Raw genomic sequence first — 16192 nt, forward strand, 5'->3', positions numbered from 1 at the left:
CGTGTGTAAGAAGCCTACAACACTGTAGTATTTGGACACCTGAGTCCCTGTTAACTGGTAGCTCAGAGAGCATGTGGTGTTCAATAAGCATCCAAGCTGATGTGATCTCCAGACTAATGGACAGTGACAGAGACCGTTGCTCATATTTGTCACAAACATTGCACATTGCTGACTGTGCTGTAAGTCAGGAAGTGATTAGTATGTGCAACTTATCCACACATTTCGACAGTATTTTGATCTTTCGTGTGACTGCTGAACATTCACATTCTGCAGCCTTGAGAAGAGGCTACCTGTGTGCTGAAAATAATTAATACGCGGCACAAAAATATGACTGCGGGCAGCCCTGTGTCCTCTTTTCAGCATGTTAGACCTGACGATCGGAATAACAAATGATCCACTGACCTTGGCCCCAGCATCCCTCTCTTCAGATTAGTTCCACACAGCACTGTTTTATTGTGATCAGACATGCCCTTGTTCTGTGTAAGACTGCTTGAGTGCAATGAATATCAATTGGACATTTGCATCTCTCTGTGGATTTGCAGTGCTTGTAGACGTCTGTACAGCTAAACTGTGCTGTAGATGAACACCACAGGCAGCTGTTATGAACAACAACCCATGTCTTTGTGTGTGTGTGTGTGTGTGTGTGTGTGTGTGTGTGTGTGTGTGTGTGTGTGTGTGTGTGTGTGCGTCTCTGTGGTTTCTGCTGCATCACCTTAGAGAATTTCCAAGATTTAGTGTCTCCAGAGAAAAACAGGATGCCCTCAATGTCAGTTTTATAGGATAAAGCTGCTTATTTATATTAAATAGAGAGCATCAAATTATTTTCCACTTCTGTGTGTGTGTGTGTGTGTGTGTGTGTGTGTGTGTGTGTGTGTGTGTGTGTGTGTGTGTGTGTGTGTGTGGTATCGGGGATAATATTATTATATTATTATATATTATTTATATTATTATTATTATTATATATATATAATATTCTATTATTTATATTATTATCTTATTGCTTCTGTATGCTGCTGTAGCGAAAAAAATACCTACCTACCTACCTATATGACAACTGTCTGCACAAACACAGAAATTCAGATTAACATTAACACACATCCGAGCTATACAAATACATTATGATTGGATTTTGAAGAACCTTAATGCACAAATGTGCGTATCAACAGCAGGTATGACTTCAGCAGTAATGCAGGAAGTGACACATTCTGTCTTGGGAGACTTCCAGCCGAGTGAGGCGCCCATTGATCGCAGGTGTTTAGTTTTGGGAGTCCTGGGACCTCTGAATGCCAGTACAGTCATGGGAGTTCCCCTCATGTTTTGGATTGCGAAACAGCCTTTGCTCTCCCTGTAGTGCTGCAACCAGCTGGTTTGATAAGCGTGTGGAATAACTGTTTGCATACTGGTGCTTTTCCTCCCGGCTGTATTCTTTTTCCACCTTTCCACTTTTCTACAAAAATCCATTCATCCCTCGGGGGCGAACTGTAGCTGACATCGACTTGTTGGAAATCAATGAGGCCTTTGGCAGCCAGGCGAGCGCCACAGAAAAATCTGCCTGCCTGTCAGGTGATCACTCTGCCCGGTGAGTACAAACACAGAGGCAGAAGCTTCGTGTTAACAGTTACAGATATTCTGCTCATTTCGGAGAGAAAGATGAGACTCATTGGATTTAAAACTCCACTCCAAACAAACTTTCCTGGTATGTATCTTCTGTGGGTTCCTATCTTTCGGGCTTATTGCGCGGCCTCCGTGTGCACTCCGACTGGAGGTCGAGACAAGAAATGAAGACTTGTTACTGCGATGAGATCTGAAATCTCATTAAATAAATGACAGTATACGGTGAATATTTATTCTGCAGGGAAACTATATTAAGTGTACTTTAGGTTGCAATGCCTTTATGTAATATACATGTAAAACAGCAGGTGACTGACTACAAACTACTGTGCAAACTACGTTCATCCTTTACTACATAAATCATTCATTGAAATGTAAAAAGATGGACTGAAGACTTTATATAACCAGTGTATATCATGACTCGTCAAATTTTTTTGGTCCGATCTTTACGTTATTAAATGCCTTGCTTCAAAACCAGAAATCAGTTTATAATTCACTGACCATTAAAAGCTATTTAAATCTGCTGTATTTAATAAAAATGAGACCTTACAAGTTGTTCTTTGCATTTATTGACATTCTTACAAAGTAAGTATAAACTCGGTGGTGTTATGGGGACGTGTGGTTTGACCTGTCCGCATCGTCAGAGGATCCTGTTCCGTGGAGCTGCAGAGTGAGCCGGGACCTCACCAGAGGAGACTGGATAACCACGGTGGACCTGAACTCCCTGTCGTCACTGAAACACGGAACGTGTAGACATTTGACAGGTAAGCATGTTTTGGAAACGATGTTTACATCCCTGTGTTTTAACATTAGCCTCCGGTTTGTTGCCGTACCTGGGAGTGAAGCTGATCTGAAGGCGCTGGCTGCAGCTGGTGACGTGGAGCTCTTTGGGCTTCAGCAGCCCAAAGTCTGGTGTAACACGGAACACGTGGGCGTCGCCTTCATCTGGTGCTACACACAGTTAAACACACAATTAAGGTTGACAAGCTATGAAAATAAAGGAATATAAATCATCATACGCACTACGGGCTTTATTTTTCTGTGCCACAGACATCATTTCTTTAGGCATCATAATCATACTGATGGTTATGAAGATGGCTGAGTGGTTACTTGTAAGCGATTTCCAGTACGTGTGGGATCCACGGCTGTGGAGGATTATTTCTCTGGTTTGTGTCTTCCCCACAAAACAGAACCCAAAGTCGACGCTGTCAGCGGACAGTTGCAGTGTACAAAGATCCAGATGGGCTTGGAGAGGCACCGTCTGCACACAGGAAGTGGACTTTGTGAGGTCACAGATTTTGCAGTTAACACACAAATGATTTATAAAAACCATTTGGACAGTCGTCTCAGACCTGCAGGCTGTTGTTGCTGTAGTGGACCAGGAGGGATTGTTGGAACCTCAACTTCTTATGCCCGCCTGCTCGGTGGATCAGCATCACTCCAGGCGGGAGTTCCTCATCTGTCCGGTACACGTGGTCCAGAAGAGGCAGGGAACAGTGGAAGGCTACTTTCACCTAGTAGTCATAGAAACACTGACTGTTGATCATAACATAAAAAACAGAACATCCCTCAGATTGATTGAGTGTCTGTATCCATGGCTGGCTCTCCTGGTCTCACCTGCATGCTGAGCTGAGGCTGAAGCTCAAGAGGCTGCTTGTCTCCAGTTGAAAGGTTGCTGGAGGTTCTGGACCGGGCTCGGGGTTGCGGGTTGAGCACTATAAACGGAGGCTGAGTCTCCAGTGTGAAGTTTAGAGGCATCTCTGAGGTGTTCGTCAGCTGAAAGGTCCGTGTTGTGTCAAATTCCCCCACGACGAGCTGCAGAACAAAACACACCCCACCCCCCAAAAAAACACCACAAACTGCTCAGAAATACTGTAGACCCAGGGGATCGTTACTTCATGCGTGCACTCCAGTATGTCAGAGCACTGTTGATTAGTTTTGCAGATTTCTCAGTCCAACCTCCTTGTCCGATTCTGCTCTCAGTAAATCACCGGCCAAGGCACGAAACTCCAGCACCCCGTCGTCCTCCTCCATCTGCACTGACAGCCTGCAGCAAGTCAAGAGAAGATATGCAACTTAATCAGACCACCTCTGCGCTCTTTTTGCTTCACCTCAGCTTATTTTAATTTAGGAAACATAAATTGAGTTGGATGCATTACGGGTCTGGAGGGACATAAATAGTATGAATGTAATTGCTTACACTGCGGGCTTAACGGTTGCTAGTAGATTCATTCTGACAGGCTCTAAATCCAAACCCTGAGCCCTTACAACTTTACCCGGGACACGAGCAGCCATCTGTAACACACACAGCAGTGGAATATGGGATTTCAGATTGCATTAGAGGAATCGACCTTTTCCCAGGATTTCATTTTGAGGCATAGTGTTTCGTGTCCTTAATGTGTTACCTCAGAGTCTAGGCTCATGAAACCCAGTGCCAGGCCAACACATCGGGACTCACAAGCAGACCCAGAAAGAGTCAGAGGGGTGAAAGACACATGGACAGTTGCACTGCTCTTTGCTGGGATCACCTTGAGATTTAAACAGCAAAGAAATACATCATTCATATAAAGCAGTAGAAGTGCTGAAGGGGAAAATACAAGTATGTGGCTAAAATCTTGTGAGCATACTATTTGTTGGGGTGTGATGCAGTATGGGTAATCTGACAGGCTGCCTATATGAGGCCTGATGTGGACGGAGATGAGATTTTTCTGTGCAGGTGAAGGACAAAGACTATTTTCCTCAAGGTCATCCTCGGGTATAAACTCTTCTTCTGTATCCTGAAACCAACAGAAGAAAGCTGGGTTTAAGCAAGTGGAAGACCAAAATGTGCATCTACGTGGTTCCACTCACGGGCATCTTCAACCTTATGGATTTCCCATTCATTCTCTATGCTGAATGGTTAAACCGTACTCACATGCCCACTTTGAGAAAAGCTCGTTCCCTCTGAGCCTTGGTTGTAAGTCTTCTTCCAGGCTCTTTGAATGTTTGCATCAGACAGCCTTAATGCTCCACTCAGCACCTCATTGCCATCAACATCTTTAAGTGGGAAGGAGTCTCCACATGACACCACAACATCCACCAGTTTCTGGTCATTGTCATCTATGTTGTAAATCTCCCAGTCCACACGAATATCTGTCACCCAGCAGATATTTAGATTAGATCATTTTTATTCACCCTAACATGGGAAACTAGTTTGGTACAAATAAAAAGAGACAGAAGTCTGAGAGATCACAGCACAATATATATATATATATATAGATATAGATATATATATATATATATATATATTTAAAAAAAACTGCCACAATGGTTGTAACACAAACACACAAACTAAAACATATTCTAAGAGGATATTAGAAGATCTCAGGGGCAAAATAAATCAAATTAAACAGTAAATAAAAGGCATTCTGTGGAGTCACTCAACATAATTTTAGATAACAAAAAACACCAAATAAATGTTTTTAAATCTAAAGGGCTCTTTTACCCACTACAATCTCTTATAGGTCTGTTATAAATTATTACAAAGGTAATATATAACCAGCCGTGTTGATTTATTTTATTGTACAGTAACTGGCAGTGATGCCGTTTCCCCAGCAGCCAGGAAACGTGAGAGTCAAACAATTTTCCTCCAGCCCAATGATGTTTTGATGATTTCACTTACCAAACATGGTGGGATTGTTGATGCGAAGGGAGCGAGACACCGTGTCGCCTCTAGACAAGCGAGTGCCGAACCTAACGAGGCAAAGAGGAATGTTAAATCAAGAGTGCCGTCATTGAAAATACACAAATAAAGGTGGATTTTATTGGAGAAATGGACTGCGGGACAGACTGTAAGATTGGTCCCTGGTACTGGTCATCTGCTCGTGGGCCCGTCATTTGGAAGTAGAGTGGACAGCCTCGCACCGTCATCTGCATGGGAATAACCACAGGGTCCAGTTCCCCCACCTGCAGCACACGAACAAAAACAGAATGTTTGGATTTATCTCTGATACATCGATTCCTGAGAAAACAAAGAGGATATATTGTGCAAAGCAATTCCCCAAATACCCAAAAAAGCTGTTGTAGCACATTAAATAACATTAAAATGCATACTTTGCATATGAGGTGATCTCTGTATTTCCCCCACATGTCAGTGCAGGCAGTCACGTCCACGGTCTGAGTGTCAAACGGTCCCAGCAGCCCCGACTGTGGCACGACTAAAAAAGCTGCACCTTTTCCATGAGCCAGCAGAAACTCTGACAACAAACAAATACAGAATCATGTGTTGGAGCTCATTGCTGCTTCATTTCAATAGCTGTCACACGGTTAAAAACTAAAGCATACTCTCATATGTTTTTTCTTCTACTTCCTTTGCTTGGACGGAGTGAGGCGGATTCTGGACGAACCTGCGATTAAGATGCAGCTTTTGTTACATCTCTGTCACAGTAAAGCAGAGGTATTCTTTGAGCCATTAGTCAGGTCAGCATGAGCTCCGTTACCTTTTCTCTGACTGGTTGTTTGGCTTTGAGGCACTGCAGGTGAAGTACTGTGCCTCTATGGTAAAAGGGGCAGGGATGGCTGTTTGATTGGTTATCAGCAACTGTTTGGTAACGGCTCTCTTCAAAATGACATCATCTCCAAAGTCCAGCACCAGTGTTGAAGCGCTTTGATCATCCTGCTGGGAACTGGAGGGACAGAAAAACAGCGATTTCAGCAGCAACATTTCAGTCCGGGAAACTGACACTTTGAGTACGGAGCGAATGTAAATGCTGGGCTTTTAGAGGCTGCTACCAGACACTTGGCAGCGAGTAGGACACGCTGAGTGTCTTGGGTTTGGGAGCCACGATGCCGACAACAAGAGGAGAGTTCATCCCCTGGACCTCACAGAGAGCAACCACCTCAGTCAGCTCCAGCTAGAAAAAAAAAAAAGAGACAAGCAAGAGGATAAAATATCAAAAGACAGAATAAGACTGTGACAGCAGATCAAACATAAACCCTTTGTTCGCTACTTTTAACTGTTCAGTTTGTCTGTTTGAAGTTTTGTAACAAGTGTTGTAGGCTTCAGGTGTGTTAAAAAAAAAACGTGTGCTGTAGTGTGATACTTACCTCTGTGTGACAGGTGAAACTAACTGTGATCTCCATGCTGGCGTTGGGTCCCAGTGTACCAGAGGAAGGATCAAAACTGGCTTCACACAGTGAAGCTTGTTTACCCTGGAGCTCAGCCTGTTGGGTAAGATGTTACTGAACGTCATCAAGTAGTCATTGTGTTAAAAGACAAACTAATTATAGTCTGTCAAATCTAATATGTACCCAAACAACCTTTTGCACACTACAAATTCTAAATGGCAAACATGCGGATTAGAGAGACTCTTTTTTTCTCCAGGATTTAATGCAACCTTCCTTTTAAATACAGTAAATAAAGTGGTGATTGAGTAAAATGATTAAAAAAAAAAAAAAAAAGTAGTGTAGCACACCATCCAGCTGAAGTGTGACGGCAGCAGAGTCTGGTTGAAAAGAGTCACGGTGCCCTTGGAGGGAACTCCGAGGTAAGGTTCAGGGAGGGCCAGCTGGCACTTTAGCAGACACACCTGGGGAGACTGCACATCTGCTCGCACCGACAGGTGACTGGAAGGAACATGCAGGTCATGCTAGCTGTTGTACTCAGGACACTGTCGCTGACTAACATTTTATTGCCCTACAATAATGTGGTCGTGGCCCCTGGAATACTTAACACTCCCGGAGTCCCAGAAGCTCTAAGTACACAGTTTAGGTAAGAAAATAAATCTTTAAGCAGAAGAACCATAAAGTTGTATGTAAGTGCGTGTCCTTACCATCCCGTTCCTTTCTCCACAGTCAGTTCCAGCTCCGTTTCAAAGTGCTGGCAGGAATTTGGCGTGAAAAGCACCGCCACATTGCAAGAGGCCGAGGGGGGCAGCACACCTCTGCATGGCTTCACTAAGATCTGAGCACCAACACTGATTACTGACACAGACTCATACTGTAGATGTAACAAAACAAACACTAACCTGCTACAAATCTGGTTGTCATATCTGTGCTGTCACAATAGTCACCTTTACCTGTGTGTATTGGTGGTGCTGGTGGGTATCAAGCCGCTCCTCCAGCGTCCAGGAGGCCTTCAGCTGGGTGGTGTTGGTGAGGAGCAGGGTGGTCTGATTCTGCTCCCCGAGCCTCATCAGTCCGAAGTCGACGCTTGGCACACTGACAGTCACCATGGGACCCTGTTCAAGACCAAAGGGTTTGCATGAAGAGGTCACAGCTCACAGAAATAATACTTCATAATGTGACAGCAACAAACTTTAAGTTTGGGATGGTGATGAATTTGTGATGTGGTTAAATCTTACTTTGAAGGAGACCTCAACGGCCAAAACGACGGGCTCGTGGCGGTGTTGTATGTTGCAAACTAAGCTGGTTACAACCTTCTCTGGTTTCCCTCCGGTCACAATGAGATTAAAATCAAAACACTCGTTCTCCTCTGGACACAATCAATCAAAAACACATACATATATGAACATAAATAAATCAAATCAATGATTAATGACCAAATAAAGTCTAAATGAATATTTTTGTACCACATTAAACAATGTGTGTGATGCACCTATTCTGCCAGTAGATGGCTCCACTTCTATTGTGTGGCAGCTGCTGCTCAGCGTCTCCCATTGAAAGCAGATGAAGGTTTTGCTGTGGTTCCACATCTGATAAACATACAACACAGAAAACACCATTTATAACTGTAATACTGGGACACAATGATTTAATAGAAATCTAGTCTGTGTCGATCATGATTAATGTAAGGAAAAAAGAGGCATTAAAACCTTGAATTGTCTCCGAGTGGTTTTGCAAATAAAAATCTCTCCTGGGATGACGACAGCGTAGGGCTCCAGGAGGATCTGGTATGGCTCTGTTGACCCCTTCACCTCTATCTCCATGATGATGACACTGCCTACCTTAGATCCCGTCTCCACAGGCTGCAGGACACTAGAGTTCCCACACAACCCACATGTGATGTCAGACCTCTTTGTATGTGATGACCTTGTGATTTGATTTCTTAGGGCCTGAGCACCGATGGTGCGAAAGCCCTATTGTTATCCAAGCGATTATTATGATTCTCCGTAAACAACTGCATTTTTGGAGGCTTTATCATGTTCAAAAACTCATGAAAGTTGGTACACCCGTCTCTCCCAGTGAAAAATTTGGTATTTTAGTGGAGTCGCGAGTGGGCGTGGCCAAATGGCTCGCTAGCGCCCCCCTAAACAGATGTCCCGGCAGCTCCATTTACCTGCATGCACAAAATTCAGTGGACATGTGTATCACACCTAGACATACAAAAAAGTTACATTGCACCATTACGTCAACGCAACAGGAAGTCCGCCATTTTGAATTTAGCTGCCATTTTTGGCGATTCGTACATGTTGTACTTTAACAAACTCCTCCTTCAGATTTTGTCAGACTGACTTGAAATTGAGTCTGTGCCCTCTTAACATGTTTGGAATAAAAAGTTATCATAAGAATTAGTTTTCGTCGATCGGTGTGCCTGTGGTGTGGCGGCCAAAAAGTGACCCAAAAGTCATGCTATGGCATGTTGTTCAAAAAATGACCGGCATTTTCAAAGTCAAAAATGACTTGATTTTTTAAGTCATGACAAAGGGGGTGATTGAACCCTAAAGCTTCTGGCTGAGAGGTAGCAGTGCTAACCACTGTGCCGCCAATCTTCCCAGGTGATGGGCTGCGTTGTGACAAATCTTTGGCTCACTGCAACCGACAACTCACCGTCCACAAATAGTCATTCAAATGCAACCAAAATTGCCGCAGACATTCTTTGGATAGTAGATATACGTGTTTTCAACGGGGTCTGCAATGATTTTAAATATCTTCCTGTAATGTGTAGTGTATGCAAAACTTTTTCAATTTCTCCAAATGTTTCAACTTCACTAAAAGTTGAATCACCACCAACAGGCCAAGGTGGAATCTGAACCATTAATAGCAACCTGGGTGAAGTAGAATCTTTTACCTGTTGAGTTAACCAGACTGTCGGTTGAGTCACTGGAAGCTCTGAGTGAACTCCATGAAACACTTTCTCCTGCCGCGATTAATCTTCCAGCGTCAAAGATAGTCCAGCAGTCTACGACACCAACTCCAAGCTGGAAACAACCTCATGAAGACACGGGTTCGAGCCCCGCCAAGGTAACACACACGGTTCCCGGTTTACCCGCCGAGGTAACACACAAGGTTCATGGTTTACCCGCCGAGGTAACACACAAGGTTCATGGTTTACCCGCCGAGGTAACACACAAGGTTCATGGTTTACCCGCCGAGGTAACACACAAGGTTCATGGTTTACTGAGGGCAAATCCCTGTAAGGGTAAGCCAAGTGGTTCACAGAGGGCGAGACCTCCTAAGGCAAGTCCTTCTAAGGGTAAGCCACACAGGCTTGGGTTTGTACATGCAGTCATACTAATACCAAACCAAAGGTGAACAACAATACAAAAATAGAAGTCTAAAAGTGACTTTTTTTTTTCATGATAAAGTATGACACAGTGGTGTTAGAGCAGTTGCCTCACAGTGAGAAGTAACTTGAGGCATGCATGTCAGTTCAGAAAAAGGTCATACTCCAAAAAGTCATGAAAAGTCATCCAAAGTATGTTGTCCAAAATATTCAAAGAAAAGTCATACTATAGCATGTCGTCCAAAAAGTGACCCAAAATTAATTTTTGTACAGAGTATAGAGTATAGAGTATAGAATATAGCCAGGGCAATGCGGCTAAGTTTGATGTTTCACCGTGACACAGGAAGTTGATGTTTAAGGTCAAACGATGCTCCAAACCTCATGAAACATGCGTCAGGTACCAACTTTCATGAGTTTTTGAAGATGTTAAAGCCGCCAAAAAAAGCCTTTAAAAAAAAAAAAAAAAAAAAAGAATAAGGGACAAGATTGAGAACAAAAATAAAACTGCAAGCAGTAATATGCCGACCCTCGCGTGCTGCATGTCGGGGAGCCGGCTGGATCCCCGACGTGAAGCTGCGAGGGCCCGCATATCACTGCTTGCAGTTTTAATTTATATTTACATTTACAATATATATATATTTCCGTCACATGCAAAGAACTTCTCACCTGTTGCCACTGGGCTCTGGTGGCAGCTGGGGGACGTCCCTCAGGACTAAGTGACAGACACTGTGATAATCCTTCAACTTAGAAAAAAGAGATTCTCAGGGATGTCGCTGTTAAATTGAAATCTCAGAATGTAAAATTATGTAAATTCTGGGCTATTTTCAGAGTAATTTCACTACCATCACTTTTGAATCTCTTATCCTGGTCAATCATCTTACTATAACAGTCTAAGCTATCCAGATCTTCTAACTAATATGGTAATACTTACAGGCAAAAAAAAAGTATTTCACCATAAAATGTTGGCAGTAGAAACATTTTTACATAATTGTGTCGGGCAGATTGTCTAGAATCTATCAAAAGCAGAACCATGAGGGTGGGACACTATCAATTAGCAATTTGAAAAAACGTGTGCTTAGTCCTAACGGAAATAAATGTCATTGTTTTATTCACTGAAACATGAATCTCTTTTGACCACAGCTTTTTTGTTATCATTGCTATGAAAAGACATTATTTATCTTTTCAAAGATTATTTGGACTCTGAATCCTCTTACCTCTTTAGGACAGAAGGTGAGCAGGAAATGTTGGTCCTGACATGGAGCCAGAAAGCCTGTAAAGGGGCTGACTTGGAAAACATCATCTGTGGCCTGGTGGAACTGGATATGGGACGGTTCGGGTGTTTCCCCTGGAAACAGCGGGTGCAGGTTGGGCTTCATGATCTGCCAGTGGAACGGCAGCTCCAAGTGGCTTCATCGCCGAGATAAAGAGAAGAGAAAGAGGTCAAAATGGACATGTAATGTGGCATTTAATGATCCCTGAAGGGAAACTCTTCTTCTACTCGTGCTGCAAAAAAAAAAAAAGAGCAACGCAGGGTCGGGAACGGAGCGGTAGCTGGATGACGTTTGTACTTGTGGAGATGCACTGGAATAAAATAAAAAATAAAACTGTGCTTCATGGTGAGGACGTACAAAGATGCGAAGCTTACACATTGTTTCTGATGACAATCTTCTTGTGTTGCACAGAGTGAGGGTTGCATGGGCTGAAACGGACAAAGTGCTCTGCAGTGAGGTCGTGCACCTCTCCAACCACAGGAGGCTCCTTCTCCCCAGATAAAGACACTAGCTCAAGTGCAATCACTTGGCCCTCACCTGAAAAACAAACACACAACATTCAACCTTACACCGGAGAGCGTTTGAAAAAAAATACTAGGAAGCAAAGCTCTAAGCAACTCTACTGCGAGGATTCACCTTCAATGGAAATGTCTTTCACCTGGCAGTTGTCACAGACAACAGTGAACACCTGACAGCTCTTCTCTGCGGTGGTGGGGAAGAAAACCACCTGCAAACACACACACGTATTGAAACACTCAGCTTTTACGGAACTGAATTTCTAAACAGTCAGCTGATTAGAAATTAAACTTGAGGAAGTGTACCAGAAAGATTTTAAGCATTTTAACTGCTTCCTCTGTATTTTAGGAGTGGATAATGCTGACAGTCACTGTGTTTATGAATGTATATGAGGTACTGCAATTACACATTATTCTTTCTTCTGAATATAAATTTGAACTGACCCACCTCCACTACAATGGCTTTTCCTGGGTGCAGCATAAAAAGGGAGGGACTGACTGCAAAGGGTGGCTCTTCAGAAAAGTGTGTTCTGGCCACAGACTAAAAAATAAATGAAAAATTGACATGTTAAGCACATTTTTGTCTGTTTTTCCTGCAGAAAAATGTCAAATACAATTACTTTGTTATACTTCATGTATTTATTTTACCCTAAGATTTGAGACTGGCCACTGGTTCTTTGGGATGATGCAAAAGGTCCCCGTACTGAGACCGACATTCTGGCACAGGAACTCAACAAACTTAACTCCTCCAATCAGACAATAACCGCAGTCCAGAAATCTTGGTACTGCGTCAGAATTAGAGGGAGGCACGACAACAACGCACGAGTAAAATAAGTACACTGATGCGGATCACAATAACACAGGATTGTAATAAACTTACAGGTGAGTACAGGAGGAGGTCGCCGTGCCTCAACGGGCACCACAAACAGGTGCTCAGCCTGCGTCTCCACCACTACGAAGTCCTTGTAGTCTTCCAGGGAGTCAGGAGCGAAACGCAGTGTGTACTTACAACTCATCCCCGGGGCCACAAAGCCACCTTCACCAGGAAATCTCCCTGCCAAAACATATGAGAGCAACAACCCCTTCTGACATTAACTTCTCGTGTACATTCAACTGGGTTTAATTTAGTGTTCGTTACAGCAGGTAGTGTTAATATTCACATCCAGAATTGCTGCTGCACCCGGGGGAATGCTAAAAGTCACAAACTGCCTTCCAGAGATGTATGACTTCATTTGTCAAATCTCTCCGGCATTCCTTCTCGATTCAGTCACTGACATCTGATACTTTGCTCGATGATTTTCTCACCACTTCAGACATAAGGACGTTGCATAATGCAGTCAGAGCCTTAAGGAACTCACCCAGTCCAATAGAGAAGTAAGGAGTGCTGGGAGGAATGACTCGGACATGGCGGCTTGAGGAAGTCAGGTTTTTCAGCTCAAGTGTAGTCTGAGAAAGGAAACGACAAGTTACTGTGCACCATCTCACAGGGAAAGATGATTTCAGATTTTATTTCTGTACTGTGTAACTGTTCTGAATAAGTGAGTGAAACACACCTCATAGACATGTCCCACACTGTATTCTGTGAACACTACCACTGAAGGTTTTGCTAAGAAGACTGGGACAGGATCCTCAGCAGGGCTTTGCAGGAGAAAAAACACAAGCACAACAACATTACTGTACTCAGTGTGTTCACAGTAAAAACACGCTCACAGGAAGCGATGAGCTCGGTAATATAAAGTTGTGGCGAACAGGAAACACATGAGTCAGTCTGTTGGTTTTTCTGGCAGGATGTGTCTCGTTTCACATTCAGATAGCCTCCTCATATCTGTCCTTGTCTCTCTGTCGCTAACCTCCCACTTTCTAAGAAGATCAAGAACGTAATGTGGCAGAGAAAAGCTCCAGCGATGTTTTGATGAAATGAGAAACACTGGTTCTCACTGCCTCCCCCGGCCTCAGCAGCAGCAGCCTCAGATGAGCTCAGCTTGGCAGAGGAACTATATGTCAAATAACATCATGTTTAAAGTATCAACATACACATCTCTGCTTTGGCACAAACAGTTGTTTGCAACGAGTTGTTTGCACAGGTAAATGGCAGCCGTGTTTCTGTTAATAAAATGACGAGGGATCTTCTGACCTCAGCTTATTTTCCAAAACTACAACCCATCCACATTTTCTGATGTGACCCACTATACGGTATCGATATCCTGAGATGGTCACATGATCTTAAAATGATAAGTATTAACCGTGAAATTAAGAAAAGGGCCTTTGTACTCTGCACATTGTGGTACCTTTGCTCCTCAGTGCCTTTCCTCTCAGGCTCCGTCTTCACTTTGGTTCTGGGCCGGATGAGGGAATGCTCTGCATTTGGGAGAAGGGAGCGTGGATTGCGTAGGAAGCTTTGTCGATCTTTCAGCTTCTGAAGTTTCTCCCATCCCTCTGCTCGATCCTCTGCGCTCGGCTCATCCTTCCACTTTGGTCTGGGGTTGATCTTGCTTGGCTTTTGAAACACAACATTATTGATGGATTTCAACAATGCTTTTCTATTTTCTATTCATGGTAAACTGATGTAATCAAGTCTCCCTGCATCCTTTTTAAAGAAAATTCTCAAAGCCTAGAGGAGCGCCTTTAAATCGTGTTTTTTTTATGTCCCGTTTTATGTCCTGTTGTCTCCTCTTTGGTTTACCCCAATTATTCTTTTATTTCTTTTGTTGATCAACTGTTTTTATTGTATTCATTAATATTGCTGATTGGAATTGGAGCGAGAAGCACTCTATAAAAATCAATGATAACAAAAATAATAATTTGTTGCAGAGTCAGTGGTGGTAGTAGAACATATAGTATCCCTCTTGTTGGCTCTCCTCAAAATGATATAGGCACCTTCCTCCTCACCTCTCTGAGAGTTTCCTTCCTCCTTGAGATATCTGAGCTCAGTTCACAGGTCAGGCTGTCTTCTAACTCATTCATTTCTAAGACAGTCTTTTCTGGACTGGGGATCAGCTTATAACCATCATCCTGAGGCTTCCAGGACACGTGCATGGCGTATTTGAAGGGGGGTTCGGCAGGAGTCGATTTAACTAACAAGAAAAGGATTATTGAGACACTGAGTAACAACACACTGGGAGGTAATAATTCAAGATGGGTACCGAAGAGGGTCAGATACCTGCTGCTGGAGGTCGTACTTTTACTTTTTGTGTAGGTAAGTAGTCGTCAGGGGAAATCAGGTCGTTACTTTCAAGAAGACCTCCATTTACACACCAGGAAAAGGCTGATTTGACTGAAAATAGACATAAGAAGTCACATCAAATAGCGACCTTTACAACATCACAGGCATTTTCACAGTAAATACATATAGATAAATGCTGTAGGCAGTTACAACTCAATCTATCGTATATAAATGATATTACACAAGCGGTGAAACACCACAGCCCCTTACAGCAGAATACATTATAAGAATGAATAAATAGGTGTTTCTGCCATTTCACCAGTAAGCAGGCCCTGGTAATCATGAATATCTTCCATTTCATCCTTCATTCTGTCGAAGGTTTGGCTCTCTGTGGCTGCAGCTCGAGCTCTGGCCTGGATGATGTGACTCTCCAGCATGTCTGCCTGTTTTATTTGCTGTTCATATTCAGAATGAGCCTGCGTGGTTGGACAAAATAAAGTTCAAGTTAAATTTGCATCATTGTAATATTCTCAGATTGACTTTGAATTTGTGAAGCAGACAGTTTTTGCGTCGGTAGTGACACTGTTTGTTCACCTGCTGGAGCTTCCCAACATATCTGTTGTGATAGCTGCTTCGTCCATTCTTGCCCTTGACGAGGTTGGACAAAGTCTCTTTTCCGATTCTGTCGTTTGCGTAGCGGTCCTTGAAAACGCTCGCTAAAACATGAGAAATGTCCTAAAATTCAGAGGAGAAGAAGAAGAAGAAGAAGAAGAAGAAGAAGAAGAAGAAGAAGAGGCAGCTTTAAGTTATTTGTTAGATGTTTCCTAGAGATTGGTGACGCGTCATGGCTGTGCGCGTTACCTGTGACTTTGCGGACGCGGGTCTGGGGCTGTTCACAGACGGGTCAAACGGGAGCATTTGTCTCGTTTCTTGGTCCCTCCTGCATAATTAATACAGCATCATTTGTTAAACAACTAGTTGTGTGTCAGCAGGATAAACTTACGAGTTTACGACCTCCTCAAGTCAACGTCACAACCAAGACACGTAAGCAACAAGCTGGGGCTATAACTTCTGAAATCGAAATCCTCACTCCTTGTCGGTCATGTTTGTTTAAATGTCGTTGCCGTGGCGACAACCCACGTTTCCCTTCACGCCCGGAAGTAGCAAACAAACAAATCTCTTCTGACTG

At 43.3% G+C, this 16192-nt stretch overlaps 1 protein-coding gene across 1 annotated transcript; it reads right to left on the minus strand.

Annotated features, from left to right (window-relative positions):
* Nucleotides 1-2175: 2175 nt before the first annotated feature.
* On the minus strand, nucleotides 2176-16029 carry dlec1 (DLEC1 cilia and flagella associated protein). The gene is made up of 38 exons (XM_069703532.1): nucleotides 15865-16029; nucleotides 15598-15738; nucleotides 15323-15479; nucleotides 15001-15114; nucleotides 14730-14914; nucleotides 14129-14337; nucleotides 13394-13478; nucleotides 13199-13286; nucleotides 12721-12894; nucleotides 12489-12625; nucleotides 12289-12381; nucleotides 11962-12052; nucleotides 11700-11862; nucleotides 11269-11461; nucleotides 10721-10797; nucleotides 8424-8586; nucleotides 8207-8303; nucleotides 7953-8083; nucleotides 7668-7829; nucleotides 7422-7552; nucleotides 7065-7215; nucleotides 6697-6813; nucleotides 6382-6503; nucleotides 6090-6275; nucleotides 5935-5996; nucleotides 5704-5846; nucleotides 5441-5556; nucleotides 5273-5343; nucleotides 4526-4743; nucleotides 4239-4388; nucleotides 4017-4139; nucleotides 3812-3906; nucleotides 3571-3658; nucleotides 3229-3426; nucleotides 2964-3125; nucleotides 2722-2872; nucleotides 2445-2562; nucleotides 2176-2344 (listed from the first exon to the last, which is right to left on the minus strand). The coding sequence occupies exons 1-38, from the start codon at nucleotides 15919-15921 to the stop codon at nucleotides 2218-2220; spliced, it is 5046 nt and encodes a 1681-aa protein (XP_069559633.1). The 5' UTR covers nucleotides 15922-16029; the 3' UTR covers nucleotides 2176-2217.
* Nucleotides 16030-16192: the final 163 nt, after the last annotated feature.

This window comes from Brachyistius frenatus, unplaced genomic scaffold (genome assembly GCF_029030835.1).
Source record: "Brachyistius frenatus isolate BFR_SWC_R1_liver_20210118 unplaced genomic scaffold, ASM2903083v1 Contig_47, whole genome shotgun sequence".
NCBI classification, from domain to species: Eukaryota; Metazoa; Chordata; class Actinopteri; family Embiotocidae; genus Brachyistius; species Brachyistius frenatus.